The 16,702-nt window shown below is 41.5% G+C and overlaps 1 protein-coding gene across 2 annotated transcripts in view; it reads left to right on the forward strand.

Moving 5' to 3' along the window:
• Positions 1–1,525: 1,525 nt before the first annotated feature.
• Positions 1,526–16,702, forward strand: part of LOC125279947 — a 34,455-nt gene continuing 19,278 nt past the window's right edge. For both annotated transcript variants that reach the window (XM_048210175.1, XM_048210176.1), the window contains exons 1-3: positions 1,526–3,172; positions 3,384–3,557; positions 11,060–11,332. In XM_048210175.1, the coding sequence (XP_048066132.1) occupies positions 3,088–3,172; positions 3,384–3,557; positions 11,060–11,332 (532 nt within the window). In that variant the 5' untranslated portion in view covers positions 1,526–3,087. The remainder of the gene's footprint in view (positions 3,173–3,383; positions 3,558–11,059; positions 11,333–16,702) is intronic.

The following is a 16,702-nucleotide window of genomic DNA, read 5'->3' on the forward strand; positions in this document are numbered from 1 at the left end:
AAAGGGACTTTAATAATCATTCCTTAATTTCAATAATAATCATTCCCTTATTTTTCAATCTTAATTAAAAATAAATATGATATTGTCCATTTCTGATAATTCCAGGTTGCTATGGTCGCGCAGGTTGTTTACACATTTAATTGTGGCCATGAGAAATAGATGTAGTTCCCTCAACATAATGAATAATGAAGTAATAATGAAAAAATATCGTGCCCTCACCATATGATCTCGAGGCCACGACTTTACATCACGTGGCCACGACATCAGGATGTCGTTACCTCGACAAAATCATCTCGTGGCCACGAGTTATTATCACATTCCCACGAGTTTGTTGTGGCCATGAACCGAACATGTCCCCTCCAGGTCACCGTAGATACATGATTATAATAGTACAATAATTTTTTCACATAAATGGCTATATTCACATTTATTCACAATACTAGTATCGGTATCTGAATGGTCAAAAGCACACATAGTTGTCAAAATGAGATCAACGTGTGGATTATCTCACGCAACTACAGTCGGTTATGGCTTAAGTGGACGCAAACATTTAGGTGAAAACAGGATATGTGTCAGTATCCATGGATTCGGTCTTAAAGGGACCGTAGCCTATTTGTCATTAATGTTAATAAAACAACAAAATATGTTAAATAAATGTATACATGGTAAATAAACCTACTGTATCTGAAAAAACAGTTTATTTAATTTGTATCTCTATAGTATTTGTTGTATGTTTGTAATTTGTTTGTAAATTTATTTTAATATAACAACAATTATATATAGGCCTATTGGTAATGATGCCCTTTGAAGGTTACTGGACACTGAAAGTTTTGTTCTTTAAGTTTGTGACAAACACATAAAAATGATTACATTTTTTTCATTAGAGTAATAATAAAGAAGCTGTCCTACATTAATTGTGTTGTGCTAACATCACCCAAAAAAAGAGAGAGAGAGAGAGAGAGTGAGAAATTAATAAATGTATAGGTATCGGTATCGGCGAGTAGAAAAAAAAGTATCGGTAGCCTACTCGTACTCGGTCCTTAAAAAATGGTATCGGTGCATCCCTATTCACATTGATTACTTGATTTATTTATATTCTAATTAATAAAAATATTCCACACTTGTTCCCGCTCAGGGAACCTTGTACTTTTAGTAACCTTGACATTCTCTTATTTTGTTTATGAATAAACTTTATATAGCTATTACAGTGTCTGTTATCATTTTCCATAGATTCAGATAGTACCTTCCTTATCTACAATAAGGACCAGAACAAATGTGTGTATGCCGTGAATGCTGATGTAGTGCTGACTGCGCCATGCGATGCATCTTTCAAAGCTCAGCGTTTCCAATGGATTTCCTCTTCACGAATCGTCAGCCTTACGGTGTCCATATTAGGACTTTCTCACACCTCAGTCATACAACGAAAAGGAGTCATCCCTCAGACTAAAAGGCTTCAGTCATCGGACAAAACGGCATCGCGCCTCAGACTGAAAGGCTTCAGCTCTCAGGAAAAACAACGTCAGGTGTCAGGTCTCGTACAATTAGACATCGAACTAAACAGCCTCAGACCAAAAGGCATCGGACAAAACGGCCTCAGACTAAAAGGCATCAAACTCAAAAGCATCAGACGAAACTTACTTAGAAAGAAGCGAATTGCCTCGCCTCAATGTGATGTCACGTGCACGCAGTTTTCTGTTAAATGTTACGGTCACTAACCTGTATAAAACATATCCCACTTTTTTTATTACAGATTATTTTGTACATTTGTATTATTCACTAGTTTTATTTGCATGTAGGCTATAAAAAGTTAGCAAAATAATACATTGCAACTAGCTTGCATTGCAAACTATCGTGAACACATACGAAAATTAACCATGGGTTAAAAGTGTGTTAACTATGATTTTTTTTTTTTTTTTTTTTTTTGTCGGATTGATAGGCTATTTGTATAACAATAATTTTACTACAAATACCTTAAACTATGGTATAGCAAAACCATGGTTAATTTGTGGTTACCATGGTTAACTACAATAACCATTTTGTTTTATTTGTAGTAAACCCATGGTTCATTTTTATAAGAGAGGTAAAAAAAATATTTCAAACTATTTGAATGCGTTGTTTTAAGTAGGCTACAGCTGCTTTGTGTACAGAGGTTACCAAGGAAACGGTTTTATTTCTGCTGTTCCAGCGCCACCTACTGTCAGAGAGTCGATTAGGCAAGGCAATTTTATTTATTTAGCACATTTCACACACAATTCAAAGTGCTTTACATAAAAAGGAAACAAATACATAAAAATAAAAATGGAATGCATAAAAAATAACAATAAAAACAGAATACCACTATCTGGTTGGAAGAGTCACATTTACATTTTCATTCAGCCCGTTGCTGTTTTTCTGCAGACCAATGTGAAAATCGGAATGTTCTTTTCTGTTCTTTTCTTTTCTTATTCGCCAAGGGATTACATAAATAGCCTACATGAATACCATCAACAGATATATTCTACATAATTAACATGCACACATACCCCTTACATTAATTTGGGAATAGTAACAGTAAAGAAAAAGACAACTGAATGACGACATATGATGGGATAAAAGCCAATAGAAAGTTAGGCTATACAAAAAAAAAAAAAAAAAAAAAGATGCCTTTTAGTCTGATGCCTTTTAGTCTGAGTCCGTTTCATCCGATGCCTTTTCGTCTGAAGCCTTTTGGTCTGAGGCTGTTTCGTCTGAGGCTGTTTAGTTCGATGCCTAATTGTACGAGACTTGACACCTGACGTCGTTTTTCCTGAGACCTGAAGCCTTTCAGTTTGAGGCACGATGCCGTTTTGTCCGATGATTGAAGCCGTTTAGTCTGAGGCATGACGCCTTTTCGTTGTATGACCGAGGTGTGAGGAAGTCCTAATATGAACACCGTACAGCCTCGCTTTTAGTCTCTGCTTGGGGGCCGAGAAGATTGAAGACAGGGGCAAAATTATCCTTCTGCCCTGCAATGAATCTAACCCTGGACAAATCTGGGAATGTAAAGATAAGACCTTGTTTGGATTGAAGGGACATCCACTACACCTGAACTATGGATATGGGCAAAATATGATGTTGTTTAAAGGAATAGGTGTTTTTAGTTGCTGGCTGATTTATGGAACCAAAGAAAATTTGTGTTCTCGTGGATATCAAGGTATGACCAAACGTCCAGATATCAAATTTGGACAACCATTTAAATCTTATGGCTGGCAAAATGTTACATTTATATCTAATATGTCTATTATGAATTTCCCTTATGTTAAGGTCAAATACTTGTTTCCTTAGTAATTTAAATATTTCAGACCAAATCCTTAAATTATTCTAAATTAAACTTAAACTTCTAATATAATTTCTTTGTTCTGCAGAGATGCCAAGTATGGGTGGTAATTCACATGGAAAACCATGCCATTTCCCTTTTAAGTTTAATGGAAAGTGGTATGCTGATTGCACTGTGGATGGCAGGAAGGATGGATGGCAGTGGTGTTCTACAGAAAAAGATTTCGACACGGACAGAAAGTGGGGCTTCTGTCCCAAAAAAAGTAAGAAAACACTGAGCTCACTATTCACTACAGAAACATCTACTACTTAATAAGCACCATAGGCACTTTGTATAGCAGTGGTTTTTAACCAACCTCAACCTCAAGATAACATAAAATGATTTCAAATAAGATAAAACAATCATTCATAATATTTATTTTAATGAAGTTAGCTGAAAGCAATGTGGTGGATATTTTGTGCTGCTGTATGGCTAAATTAAAATCTGTTTTGAATATTACCTGTACATTTTATTTTAATGTTGTCTGGCTCAGATGTACACTCCAGCATAAACATCCAGGCCATTGTAGTTCAGTTTTTGACATTCATATAACGGCTCAACGCTAAGGATTTTTTCTACTGGCCCAGTCGGGCCAGTGGTTCAAATTTTTACTTGCCCCACCAGAATTTTCACTGGCCCCACAACAAAAAATTTTAATAAAAGTAAAAGACAAGAAAATGGGCCTATAAAATAGCATAGTTATTGTTTTTGTTGTCTTTGTTACATTTAACCAAAAGCTATTAGATTAACTCACTTATATTTTAAATATTGTTAGACAAATAAACAGTAAGTAATAAAATAATAACAAATAATCAAATTACGAGTAATAGCACAAATAAATACAACAGAACAAACATATAAATTAAATAAATTGTGCTTTTCAAGTTTTTCATGTAGGTTTAAACTAGATTTTCAGGTACAGAAATTGTAATCTAATGTATAGCTAAATATATAACTATAGATTAAACTTTATTAAAGTTAATCAGTCAAGAGCAGTTACAGATGCATAAAAATGTTTTTAATGTTGAAAATATAAAACGTTAAATACTGTTACTAAAAAAATGAAGACACTTTAAATGTGAGCCATAGACGTTGGAACGGGGGGGGGGGGCAGAATCTGAATTAAAATGTGTTTGATTTAAGCCTACATTTCAAAATTTTGTGTCATAAAATTATATCGCGCATACAGCTCAACTAACGCGATCGTTATAAAGGTGTTTAAACAACAATACACTTCCACTTGCATGTATTTGACAATCGGAATATCAGATATGTCATGCCATAGCTAACACATATACATTCATAAATCAGTCAATTGTATTTTATTATGAGATATTTTATTCTAATGTGATCAGTGACCCAAGCACTGATGGACCAAAGAGCGCGCATTTCGACATTTGCAGTAAAAACTTGAAATATAAATTCTCAGAAAATGCATTTAATACCAATATATTGAAACGTCTGTTTATATACTCCATTAATAAAGGAGTCCAGACATCGGAAAAATATCAGTCCACATGCGTTTTATATTTAATATGAGGGAAATAGACATGCATGCATGCGTGACACAAAAAATCTTTAACTTTTAGGTAGCAAAATATTTTTTAGTAATTCTGTCAATTACACTAAGGTTACTACACTGTCTGCTATATATTTGCTTCTTATTTATTAAATACGGATAATTGATTGATAAAACATAGATCAAAATTAAGATACAATTTATACAAAACGAATATCTTTTAAAAAGAGTTTTCTATAAAACCAAACTTAATGAAGTCGTCAAAATCATGTTTTACCAAAAACAGCGCCGTTGCTAGGAGGGCGCCAGCGCCTCTGCCTTTCAGCGCCTATGCCTAAATATTATTTAAAGAACATCAAGCTATTAAAATCTATATTATGTATACGCACAGATAATATAGCAGTAGGCTATATTAGTCAATATTTTTTTATTAGGTTAAGCAGTGATTGGATAACTTTTTTTTTATTTCTTTTTTTTTTATTTAACATTTTTAATTTAAGGCCCACCCACAATTGGTCTGGCCCATCCAAAACTGGAATCCTGGCGCCGTGCCTGGGCCACACTGAGCTGTGCGTAACGCCCACAGACGTGAAGTGAACGAGACAGAGGCTGTCCTGTACTGTCTGAAATGGTTAACTCTGTGGCGATGCATGTGCAAAACAGATTTAACTAATCATAAAGTCAATGAGGATACATAACACAGCCTACTATAGGCCTACACTAACACCCCCCCCCCCCCTCTCACAATATAGTTCCCAAGTCCCTGCCAGCAGGTGGCAATGAATCACTGTTAATGAGCGAGTCATTGAGATTCAACCGATTCATTCAAACGGCTGATTCATTCAGGAAGTGTTGCTCAGAGACACAAAACAATTCTGTGGACTTTGGAGCTATTTTCGTTGGCGAAATACAGCGAAACAGACGATTTGGTGTGTAAAATGTAAGTCACTTGATATTAAGTTCTTGTTCATTAAACTGTACGCTGAATAAAATCAATATCACATTTGTAACTTAATCATGCTAATATTTGGAGAAATGTGTAATATTGGTTAACTATATTAAATTATATAAATATGAAATGTATACAGGGGCATTTTTTCCCTTTATCTTGAATTCTGAGGCATTCTAAATGCATTTTAATAGACTAAATCACGCATGCGTGCATCTAAATATGCACGCGCACTAGTCTAACCTACTAGACTACCTCACGTAGTGTATGCGTGCACTCAATGGGTGTTTTTTTTTTTTTTTTTTTTTTTTGTAAAATGAGGGACATAATCGATAATATCAGATCGTTAAATCAACAATTACGATATCATAGACGATATATATCGCACACCCTACAGCACTGGCCGATCGGGCAAGTGACCTTTCCGTCTACTGTCCCGAGCGTCGTTCACACTGGCCCCGGGCCATCGGGCAGTCCTTATTGTCGAGCCCTGTATAAGAAAGGCTAAAATTTAGGCTAAATTTATATCAAATATTATGTTAAAATTAAAGTGTGTGTGTACCTGGTAAACCCTATGCTATGAGGACCAAATGTCCCAACAAGGATGGTAATACCAATCATTTTCGACCTTGTGAGGACTTTTTGTTTTTTTGGTCCTCAAGAGAAAAGCTTATAAAATCATACTAAATTATGTTTTTTATGTAAAAATGCAGAACTATTTCTGTGATGGTAGGTTAGGGTTAGGGGGCTATAAAAACCATTACACCAATGTCCTCAAATTATAGAAATGCCAGTGTGTGTGTTAATTTTGCAATTATTTTTTTCCCCAGTTTAACGAAATATTTAACGCAATTAACACAGCATCCATTTTTTTCCAGCATCCTTTGGCTAGCGTTTCAGTATGATCACGCTGTCATAAATTTAAGTGATTTTAAACCATTAAAGTGCAATAAGTGCAATAAGTGCAAAAGAGAACTCAGTTCTCACGTTGTGTGTGAAGTGGCTCTCTGTGAATACACAGGGCCTGTCTATATACCCACACTTGGCTTCTTGAGAGTGCGTGCACACGACTGTCACAGGTCTGAAAATGAAAAAAAAAATGAAAAAAAGTGCAGTACACTTATTGCTATAGAAAAGGATTAGGGCCAAGCAATAATAAAAAAATAAAACCATCTCGAGATTAAAGTTGTTAAATTACGAGAAAAAACTTGTTAAATTTCGAGAAAAAAGTCGAGATAAAATGTTGAGAATAAAGTCATTAAATTACGAGAAAAAAACTCGTTAAATTACGAGAACAAATTCGTTAAATTATGAGAAAAATGTTAAATTTCGAGAAAAAAGTCAAGATAAAATGTTGAGAATAAACTCATTAAATTATGAGAATAAAGTCATTAAATTACAAGAAAAAAGTCGCTAAATTATGAGAACAAATTCGTAACTTTATTCTCAACATTTTATCTCGACTATTTTCTCGAAATTTAACAACTTTAACTATCAACGGAACATGAGAAAATGTTGAAATTTGCCATTATTTTGGAGCTAGTTATGAATAGTAATTGGCCCAATTTTATAGTCTATAGGACCAACACTATAGCGCCACCACCAGTTCAAAAATTCAATTTTTTAAAGGTTTACTTTTGAACACTTCGTTCTAGAAAAATGAAACTTAGTATACCTGATTCCTCTCAGCATGCTGATCATATTCAACATCTTAAGACTCCACCCATTACAGATTTCTTTCACTACTCCTTCAAAATGTGTCTAATTTTGTCCAAAATGACTGAACAGATTTTTTTATTCATCTTTGTTCAAAAGTTTTGTCTCGAACTTAACAAGGTCAACCCAAAATTGGTTCTTTGCCTAACTTTGAGCAATCGAAGCGAAAATTGGTATGCTTTATCAGAACCATGATCTGAGGGTCCATGCCAAATTTGGGAACAGTGCCACCAACAGGTCATGAGGTCTGAAAAATAGCAATTTTTGCTTATAACTTTTGAACCGTTTGTCAGAAAATCTGTGGATTCTTTGTGTCATGCTGCATCCGAGGATACCAATTTTGCCAGGATCGGATGAACCCTCAGGTCGATATTTTGAATTTTGTCAAAAATTTCAATATCTTTGAAATGATTTGACATGTCGGTACAAAATTTGGTATCATCATCAGCATGTCCTTAAGGTACCTGAGAAGTTTGAATACATCTAGTGTTCCAGAGATAGCCTATAAGCAGGGTTGGGAAGGTTACTTTTACAATGTATTTCACTACAGATTACAAAATACATGCTTTAAAAAGTAATCTGTAACGTATTTCGTTACATTGCTCAAGTTTAGTAACTTAATCTAAATACTTTGGAATACTTTGAAATACTTAAAGGACCATATTAACTTGATGTTCTGTTTTAAGTTTATGACCTGTAAATAAAAATGACCTCTACCCATCAGGATTTGTTTTTCAACTAAATTGTATTTTTAACGTCAGTTACAAAATATATATCTGAAAATGTTGAAATGATCTACCCAATGATCTTGAAAGAAGGCCTATATTCAAAGCTGACTCACCTACGGTTTCTCAACAGTTTTTTGCATCTCTCCACAACCATTAGGCCTATTCTCTTTTTGTGGTTCAAGAGAATGTAATACAGGTTTGGAAAAAAAATATGATCATTTTGTGTGAACTATCCCTAGTATAAATATGTTTATACTAATATTTAACCTTAGTGCACTGATAGCTGCATTAATATTAACCATGTAAACATCAAACAGTGAAAAAAAATATTATATTTTTTATATTTAATTTTTTTTTTTTTATTAATAGTGATGCATCTATTTAGATTTTTTTATGGCCAATAGAAGCAAATTGGCCGATTCTGAAATGGGTTGCATATTTTTTAAAGCAAATTTGTTGTTTTTTTGTTAAATACGTGTAGCTCTTTGACATTAGAGGCAAACACTGGATTTTTATTCCAATCCCAACAAAGATGTTATGAACATGAGCATGATCAGTTGTTTTTTATTTAAATTATTGTATAATTTCAAGATTAACAGCAAAAACAGCATGGTCTGACTTTATCTTTGTGAAATTATGCTACATAAGTCACCTGCACAAAACTAAATCAGCAGACGGACTGAATGAGACGCAAATTCTCTCTCTGACAGTAGGTGGCGCTTATGGAAGAGCAGTGATATACACAAAGCTACTTCATACGGAGATAAAAGGAAAAGTCATCAAAACTTTTCTGAAGACAGTTCCCTTCAGAGATGCATTCATATCAATCCTAATTTAATATTTATATTATTCTTCCTATATTTCGTGAACAGTGAGCTTGTGCTGGTGCAGTATTTTCTCTGCTGGCGCATCTGTTCTCTTCCATTTTCAGCGCGTGCCTGTGTTAACGTCCTGTTGACAGCCTTAGTAAATATTTCCTGAAATTTTGGGAAATTATTACAAAGCAGTTTGTTTGCATGCCTGAAATATAGACCAAAATAAAACTAAAAAACCTTTGGATTTATGACTTAGGCTACTGCATCTCTATTTTTGATCATGAACTCGCACACCATATAGGCTACCTAAACATTTGGAATAAAGATGTTAAGATTTAAAGTTTGTCTGTAAAGTACACCAAGAAATTGGCTTTATAAAACATTATTTAATGCACGGTTAATTGGATGTTAATTCTTTTTTGAAGAATTTTGTGCTATTTTTCAAAGACCTAGCCTAAATTCTTATAATTTTTTAAACTCTCCAGTACCTTGCCCTATGTAATCATATCCTATATTTATTCACTGTGGGGGGTATATCAGAGCTCGAGTTGAAGATGCTTCATCGAGCCCCTCATCAGTGGACAGCAAGCCAAACTAGCTAAACCTAATACCTTTAAGATTATATGGGCAAACAAACTCGTTAAAAGAAGTCAGAGTGGAGGTAGGCTACAGTATCATCACAGCCTGCGTCTGGATGGAGATTGAATTGTACTAATACCCAGCAAATGTACTGACCGTGATTCCAGTTTGGTTGTTTTTTTAAAACTATTCCACAGATGTTCTTCGTGGGTTTTGAATTTTTATTTTTTATTTAGCTGTGCATAAGTTGCAGTAGGGTGAGTTTGAAGGGAAATAGAACAACACAAAACAAAACAGATAAAGACCTTTTAGGATGAGTTATTACTGTATTTAGTGTTTTCTACATTGGATAAGGAGGATAAATTAATTCTGTGCTATTCAGTAATGTTTATGACAAAGCTGCAGTCAAAAGTTTAAACTCTGATAATATTATTTAAATTTGAAAATCAAAAAGAGGCTGTTTGATTTGATTTAGCCATAAATGTTAATTAATGCATTAACTATCAAACATGTATGTAGTTAAGGCTGCCGTCATTCACGCATTAATCCATATGACTCCTATCGTAGTTAAAGTTAGCTCTTTGTTTCATGCTGAATCATTATTAATTCAGGTATTAGTACATGATTAACCCTTATTGTAAAGTGTTACCATTTTCTTTAATTACTGATGCAGTGAGATCCAGGCAGAAGAGCAATGATTATGTCAGAGATCAAATTTGAATAAGAACAATTTTTACTAAATAAAATGTGAAAAAAAAAAAAAAATATATATATATATATATATATATCTAAGTGTTGATTGCCAAAGGATTGCATCTAGCAAAGTTTGTGAAAATCAGGGTATAGAAAAAAAGAAGGGCCCAAAAGGAGATATTTGCAGAATTAAAAGAGAGAGAAGAAAGAAGCTCTGAGTCTTCTGATACTAAACATTTTATATGTTGTGCTTACATAACAGGAAGGGACTTAGTAAAGAACCTATTGAACCTATTGAAGTGACCTAATAAGACCTGCTATACAAAATGCCGAGCAGGTCTTATTACGTCACCTTGGTCCTTATAAGGCATGCAGAATAACTTAAGCAGCAGTTGTGGTTTTAAAACCTTTAAGAGAATTTTGCAGATCTTGCATTCTCTAATTTAATAAATTCAAATACGAAAGATTTTGCATACATCAATTACTATTTTCAATTAATGAAAACATGGGAATGTGTGATTCTCATAAGTATTATTCATTTGTTGTTGATTTACTCTTTATTAAAAATAAAATGTATCTTTTATATACTTTATCTCACTGCATCAGTATCAGTGATACTGGCCTTCATTCAAAGTACTTAGTAAAAAGATGCCATTAAACATATATTTAAAATAACCTGTCTTTATGTTGTTTCTTCATGAAAATTCACCAGGTGTTTTATTTCAGATGCCCCAGTGCCCAGCATCACAGTGTTCAGGCAGATGCAGGACAGAGAGCATGTGATGGTGATGTGTTCATTTGGCAGGAGGTTCATTGAGAGCTCTTTCCAGCTGTCAGTGGAGGGTGAACACAGCTACAGCTTGAAGATCCCACTGTGTTATTCAAATGAAAAGTGTGTGTTTGATGTGAATGTGAGCTCACCTGTTTCCTTCACCTGTGTGCACAAGCTGAATTCTGTGGTGAACCAGCAGAGTGAGACCTACACCTGCAGCCCATCTGGTAAAACATACACTGTAAAAAATGACCGTGATTTTAACAGTAAAAGACTGTAAAATTGCTGCGGTGAAAAACTGTTGATTGGTTTACAGAAAGTTTCCGTACTATATACGGTGAATAACTGTAATAGATCTAATGGTACATTTAATGTAATTTTACGGTAAAATACCGTTAAATTCACAGTTTTTGGAAGTGAAAAATAACAATTCATTGTAAAATTTACAGTGAAAAACCGTATATTGACATTCCCACAATTCCCTGCGTGACACTTCACATTTGATATATTTTCGTTGAAATAACTCTGTTTCTTCTTAGTTTTTCTCATTTTTTTCTAATCAGTTATGTACATTAGGGTTTAATGTTACATCTAATGTTGTTAAATTAATGTTTATTGCATTTTTTAAATTTCATGCATGTTACCATGATGGTGTTTAGTGTGTGTGTGAATGACACTGTGTGCACCTTCTATATATTAGTGTTGTCCTTCTCAGCTTGTGGAAAAGCTGCTTGTGATGAATTTTGATTCATCATGTGACTCTTATCACCACTGTGTTTGGTGACTGTCAGTGTATTATAAAGGTACAAAACGTCTCGGTTACGTATGTAACCCTCGTTCCCTGAAGGAGGGAACGGAGACGTACGTCAGTAGTGACCGACGAATTGGGATATCGCTTAGAGAGCCCTATCAGCTTCGTGTAAACTAAAACAAGCCAATGGAATTGGCGTGCGATATTTGCATAATGCGCACCGCCCCCGACAGGTGTATATAAATAGGAAGCAGATGCAATCGCACTCTGTTTTTCGCTGAGGAGACAACTGGTGTCCGCGCTACAGCGAGGGTACAGAAACTGTGGCGACGGGACGTACGTCTCCGTTCCCTCCTTCAGGGAACGAGGGTTACATACGTAACCGAGACGTTCCCTTTCAGTCGGTCACGTTCGACGTACGTCAGTAGTGACCGACGAATTGGGATCCCAACTAAAGCGCCACAGTTACGAAACCCCTTCCAGTGCCCAGCGCAAGCTCAGCCGCCCATAGCACCGGCTGGCGGTGAAGGGGGCGAGCTTACACCGAGAGAGTCTACTGCTGTCTAACCACTACCCACTAAGTAAACTAGACACACTGGGGAAGCGAACCCGAAGGGACGCTGCGGAGACCACTACCTACCCAATGGGGGAGGAGTTTACGTGGGAATACACATATGGACTGGCCCGGGGGGCAGTACGCATATGGAGTCCCTGGGATGGCTCCACCTGGTTAGGGGGAGACTCATCTGACAGGTGACAGCAGAGCTGGCTCTGCTAAGGGAAAGACACGGACTCGGCCCGTAGGGAGTTTTAAACCGTGGAAAATACACATATGGGACCGCTCACGTAGAGGGGTCACGACATATGGGCCCCAGCCAACAGACAGCGTCAGCGACGGATGTAGGCCTGGCATCAGACACTCCGCAATGTCCGAGCCGAAGGGGGAGGCGGAGGAGCTCGACAGGGTTCGCCAAGCGGGGAACACGACTGGAGAGAAGTATGCACGTATCCGGCCAGTGGCGGGAATGGCATTGCAAGCCGACACTTAGAGTGGGTACAACACGTCTACCGACTAGTGGATGCGAGTACACGTGAAGATACCGGCTCTACACGTAGGCTATAAAACCTAGCGAACGTGTTGGGTGTCGCCCAGCCCGCAGCTCTACAAATATCTGTCAGCGAGGCGCCATGAGCCAGCGCCCAGGAAGAGGCCACCCCTCTGGTGGAGTGGGCTCTCAACCCGAGCGGGCAAGGCACGCCCTGGGAATCATACGCCAAGGCGATGGCATCCACTATCCAGTGGGCCATCCTCTGCTTGGAGACAGCCTTTCCCTTCTGCTGGCCTCCGTAACAGATGAAGAGCTGATCTGAGGTCCTGAAGCTTCGCGTTCTATCCACGTAAACGCGCAGAGCGCGGACGGGACAGAGCAAAGCTAGGGCTGGGTCTGCCTCCTCCGAGGGCAGCGCTTGCAGGTTCACTACCTGATCTCTGAAGGGAGTGGTAGGAACCTTGGGCACGTATCCAGGCCGGGGTCTCAGGATGACGTGAGAATCACCGGGCCCGAATTCTAGGCACGTTTCGTCGACCGAAAATGCATGCAGATCCCCTACCCTCTTCAGGGAAGCCAATGCAACCAGAAGAACCGTCTTAAGAGACAATAGTTTCAGGTCGACTGATTGCAAAGGCTCAAAGGGATGACCCCGGAGAGCTGTGAGAACCAGGGTCAAATCCCAAGAGGGTACGGAGGAAGGGCGAGGAGGATTTAATCTCCTCGCTCCCTTCAGGAATCTGACGATCAGATCGTGTTTCCCCAGGGACTTACCCTCAACTGCGTGGTGATGTGCGGCGATAGCGGCAACATACACCTTCAGGGTGGAGGGAGACAGCCTTCGCTCCAACCCTTCTTGCAGGAAGGAAAGCACGGATCCGACCGAACATGATCGGGGGTCCTCTCGGCGAGAGGCGCACCATTCGACGAACAGGTTCCACTTCAACGCATAGAGACTCCTAGTGGAAGGAGCTCTAGCGGAAGTGATGGTGTCTACAACCGCTTGCGGGAGATCACTCAGAACCTCCGCATCCCGTCCAGGGACCACACGTGGAGGTTCCATAGGTCGGGACGCGGGTGCCACAGGGTGCCCCGTCTCTGAGTCAGGAGGTCCTTCCTCAGAGGAATCGGCCAGGGAGGGGCTGTCGCGAGGAGAATGAGGTCTGAGAACCAGGTCCGAGTGGGCCAATACGGAGCCACTAACAGAACCTGCTCCCCGTCCTCCCTGACCTTGCACAGGAGTTGTGCGAGAAGGCTCACTGGGGGAAACGCATATTTGCGCAGACCCGGGGGCCAGCTGTGTGCCAGGGCATCCGTGCCGAGCGTGCCGCCGGTCAGGGAATAAAACCACTGGCAGTGGGCAGTTTCCGGGGAGGCAAACAGGTCTACCTGGGCCTCGCCGAAACGCTGCCAAATCAGCTGGACCGCCTGGGGGTGGAGCCGCCACTCGCCCGCAAGTGGAGGCTGCCGTGACAGCTCGTCGGCTGCACGGTTGAGCACACCTGGGACATGAGTGGCCCGAAGGGACCTCAGATACTTCTGACTCCACAACAAGAGATGGCGGGCGAGTTGCGACATGCGACGGGAGCGTAGACCACCTTGACGGTTGATGTACGCAACGGCCGCAGTGCTGTCTGAGCGGACTAGAACGTGCTTGCCTGACAACAGCTTCTTGAAGCGGGCCAGCGCAAGACGTACCGCTAGCAACTCGAGGCAATTGATATGCCAATGCAGCTGAGGCCCCGTCCAAAGACCTGCCACTGCATGCCCGTTGTACGTGGCCCCCCATCCCGTGGCAGAGGCATCTGTGGAGACCACAGCGTGCCTGGACACTTGTTCGAGGGGTACTCCGGCCCGCAGGAACGAAGGGTCCGACCACCGGACAAGGGTGCGACGGCAGCTCGGTGTCACGGGGACACGGAGCGTGCCGCACTGCCACGCCCATCTCGGGACCCGGCCGCGGAGCCAGTGTTGAAGCGGTCTCATATGAAGCAATCCGAGCGGCGTGACCGCGGCTGCAGATGCCATATGCCCCAGGAGCCTCTGAAAATCTTTCAGTGGAACCGCTGTCCTGCGCTTGAGCGAACTCAGGCAGGTTAACACCGACTGGACGCGCGCCTCGGTGAGACGCGCAGTCCGTGCAACCGAGTCTAGCTCGAGACCGAGATAAGAGATCCTCTGCCCGGGGGCGAGTTTGCTCTTGTCCCAGTTGACCCGAAGACCCAACCGGCTGAGGTGAGCTAAAACCATGTCCCTGTGTTCGCACAACTGCTCTCGCGAGCTGGCCAGGATCAGCCAGTCGTCGAGATAGTTGAGAATACGAACGCCCTGTTCCTTGAGGGGAACAATGGCTGCCTCCGCAACCTTCGTAAAGACGCGGGGTGACAGGGCCAGCCCGAAGGGTAGGACTTTGTACTGATATGCCCGACCCTCGAACGCAAACCAGAGGAAGGGTCTGTGTCGAGGCAGAATCGAGACATGAAAGTACGCGTCCTTCAGGTCTATTGCTGCAAACCAATCCCGGGGACGGACGCATTCGAAAATGCGTTTCTGCGTGAGCATCTTGAACGGCATCTTGTGAAGATACCGGTTCAGGACGCGCAGATCCAGGATTGGCCGTAGCCCACCACCCTTCTTTGGTACAATGAAGTAGGGGCTGTAGAACCCCGACTTCATATCGGCTGGAGGGACCGGCTCGATTGCATCCTTCGCCAGGAGGACAGCAATCTCCGCCCGGAGAACAGGTGCACTGTCCAACGACACCTGAGTGAAGTGGACACCCCTGAAAACCGGGGGACGCCGGGCAAACTGAATCGCATAGCCGAGTCTGATAGTGCGAATGAGCCAGCGGGACGGGCTGGGAAGCGTGCTCCACGCCTCCAGACTCCGAGCCAGCGGGACCAAAGGCACCACAGACGCACCGGGGGTGGGGCAGCAAGGCAGAGAGGGACCCGACTCGGACGGCATGGGAGCGGCCCGGAGTGAGGTCGGACTCTGCGAGGCAGCAGTGCGAATGGGAGACGGCGCACGGGACGCGGTCTGCGCCACCACACTGTCGCCTACTGGCGAAATGGGAGGGGGTTGCGAGTGGCGAGGCGGGGCCTGGCACACTGGCAAACGCGCCCTCTTGTGACCTGGAGTTTGAGGAAACTGCTCTTTTTGTGGCAAAGTGGGTACCGCTGGACTCCGGAGAGCCAGCGGCGGTAGATGGACAGACGCCACAAAATCCCCCCGGCCCTCCTCCGGGGGTGGGAGAGCAGATGGAATACTCTCCCGAAGGGCAGGAACCTTCCGCTCCAGGTCGCCCGTCTCAGGGCCGAGTTTTCCCCGACCGCTTGCCACCTGGCTTGGCAGAGACGGGCTGGGCACCACGTCCGCGACCGGCACCCTGCTGTTTGGCTGGTGTAGGCTGCTGCTTTGCCGACTTAGCAGGGGCGGAGGAAGACGCAGGCGGGCGCCCTCGGCGACGAGCGGGCTGAGGCTGAGCCACGGGCGGCTGGGTGGAGGCAGCAGCGGACCGCCGTGGCATGACATGTCTGATAGCCTCAGCCTGCTTCTGTGCAGCGGAGAACTGTTGGGCACAGCTCTCCACCGCGTCGCCGAAAAGGCCGACCGGAGACACGGGGGAATCCAGGAACCGATGTTTGTCGGTCTCCCTCATGTCTGCCAAGGTCAGCCAGAGGTGGCGTTGCTGGACTACCAGAGTAGACATCGCCTGGCCAACAGAACGCGCTGTCACCCTCGTTGCCCGGAGGGCAAGGTCAGTGGCAGCGCGCAGCTCCCCAAGCAGCTGTTGG

The sequence above is a fragment of the Megalobrama amblycephala genome, linkage group LG12, assembly GCF_018812025.1.
Source record: "Megalobrama amblycephala isolate DHTTF-2021 linkage group LG12, ASM1881202v1, whole genome shotgun sequence".
Lineage (NCBI taxonomy): Eukaryota > Metazoa > Chordata > Actinopteri > Cypriniformes > Xenocyprididae > Megalobrama > Megalobrama amblycephala.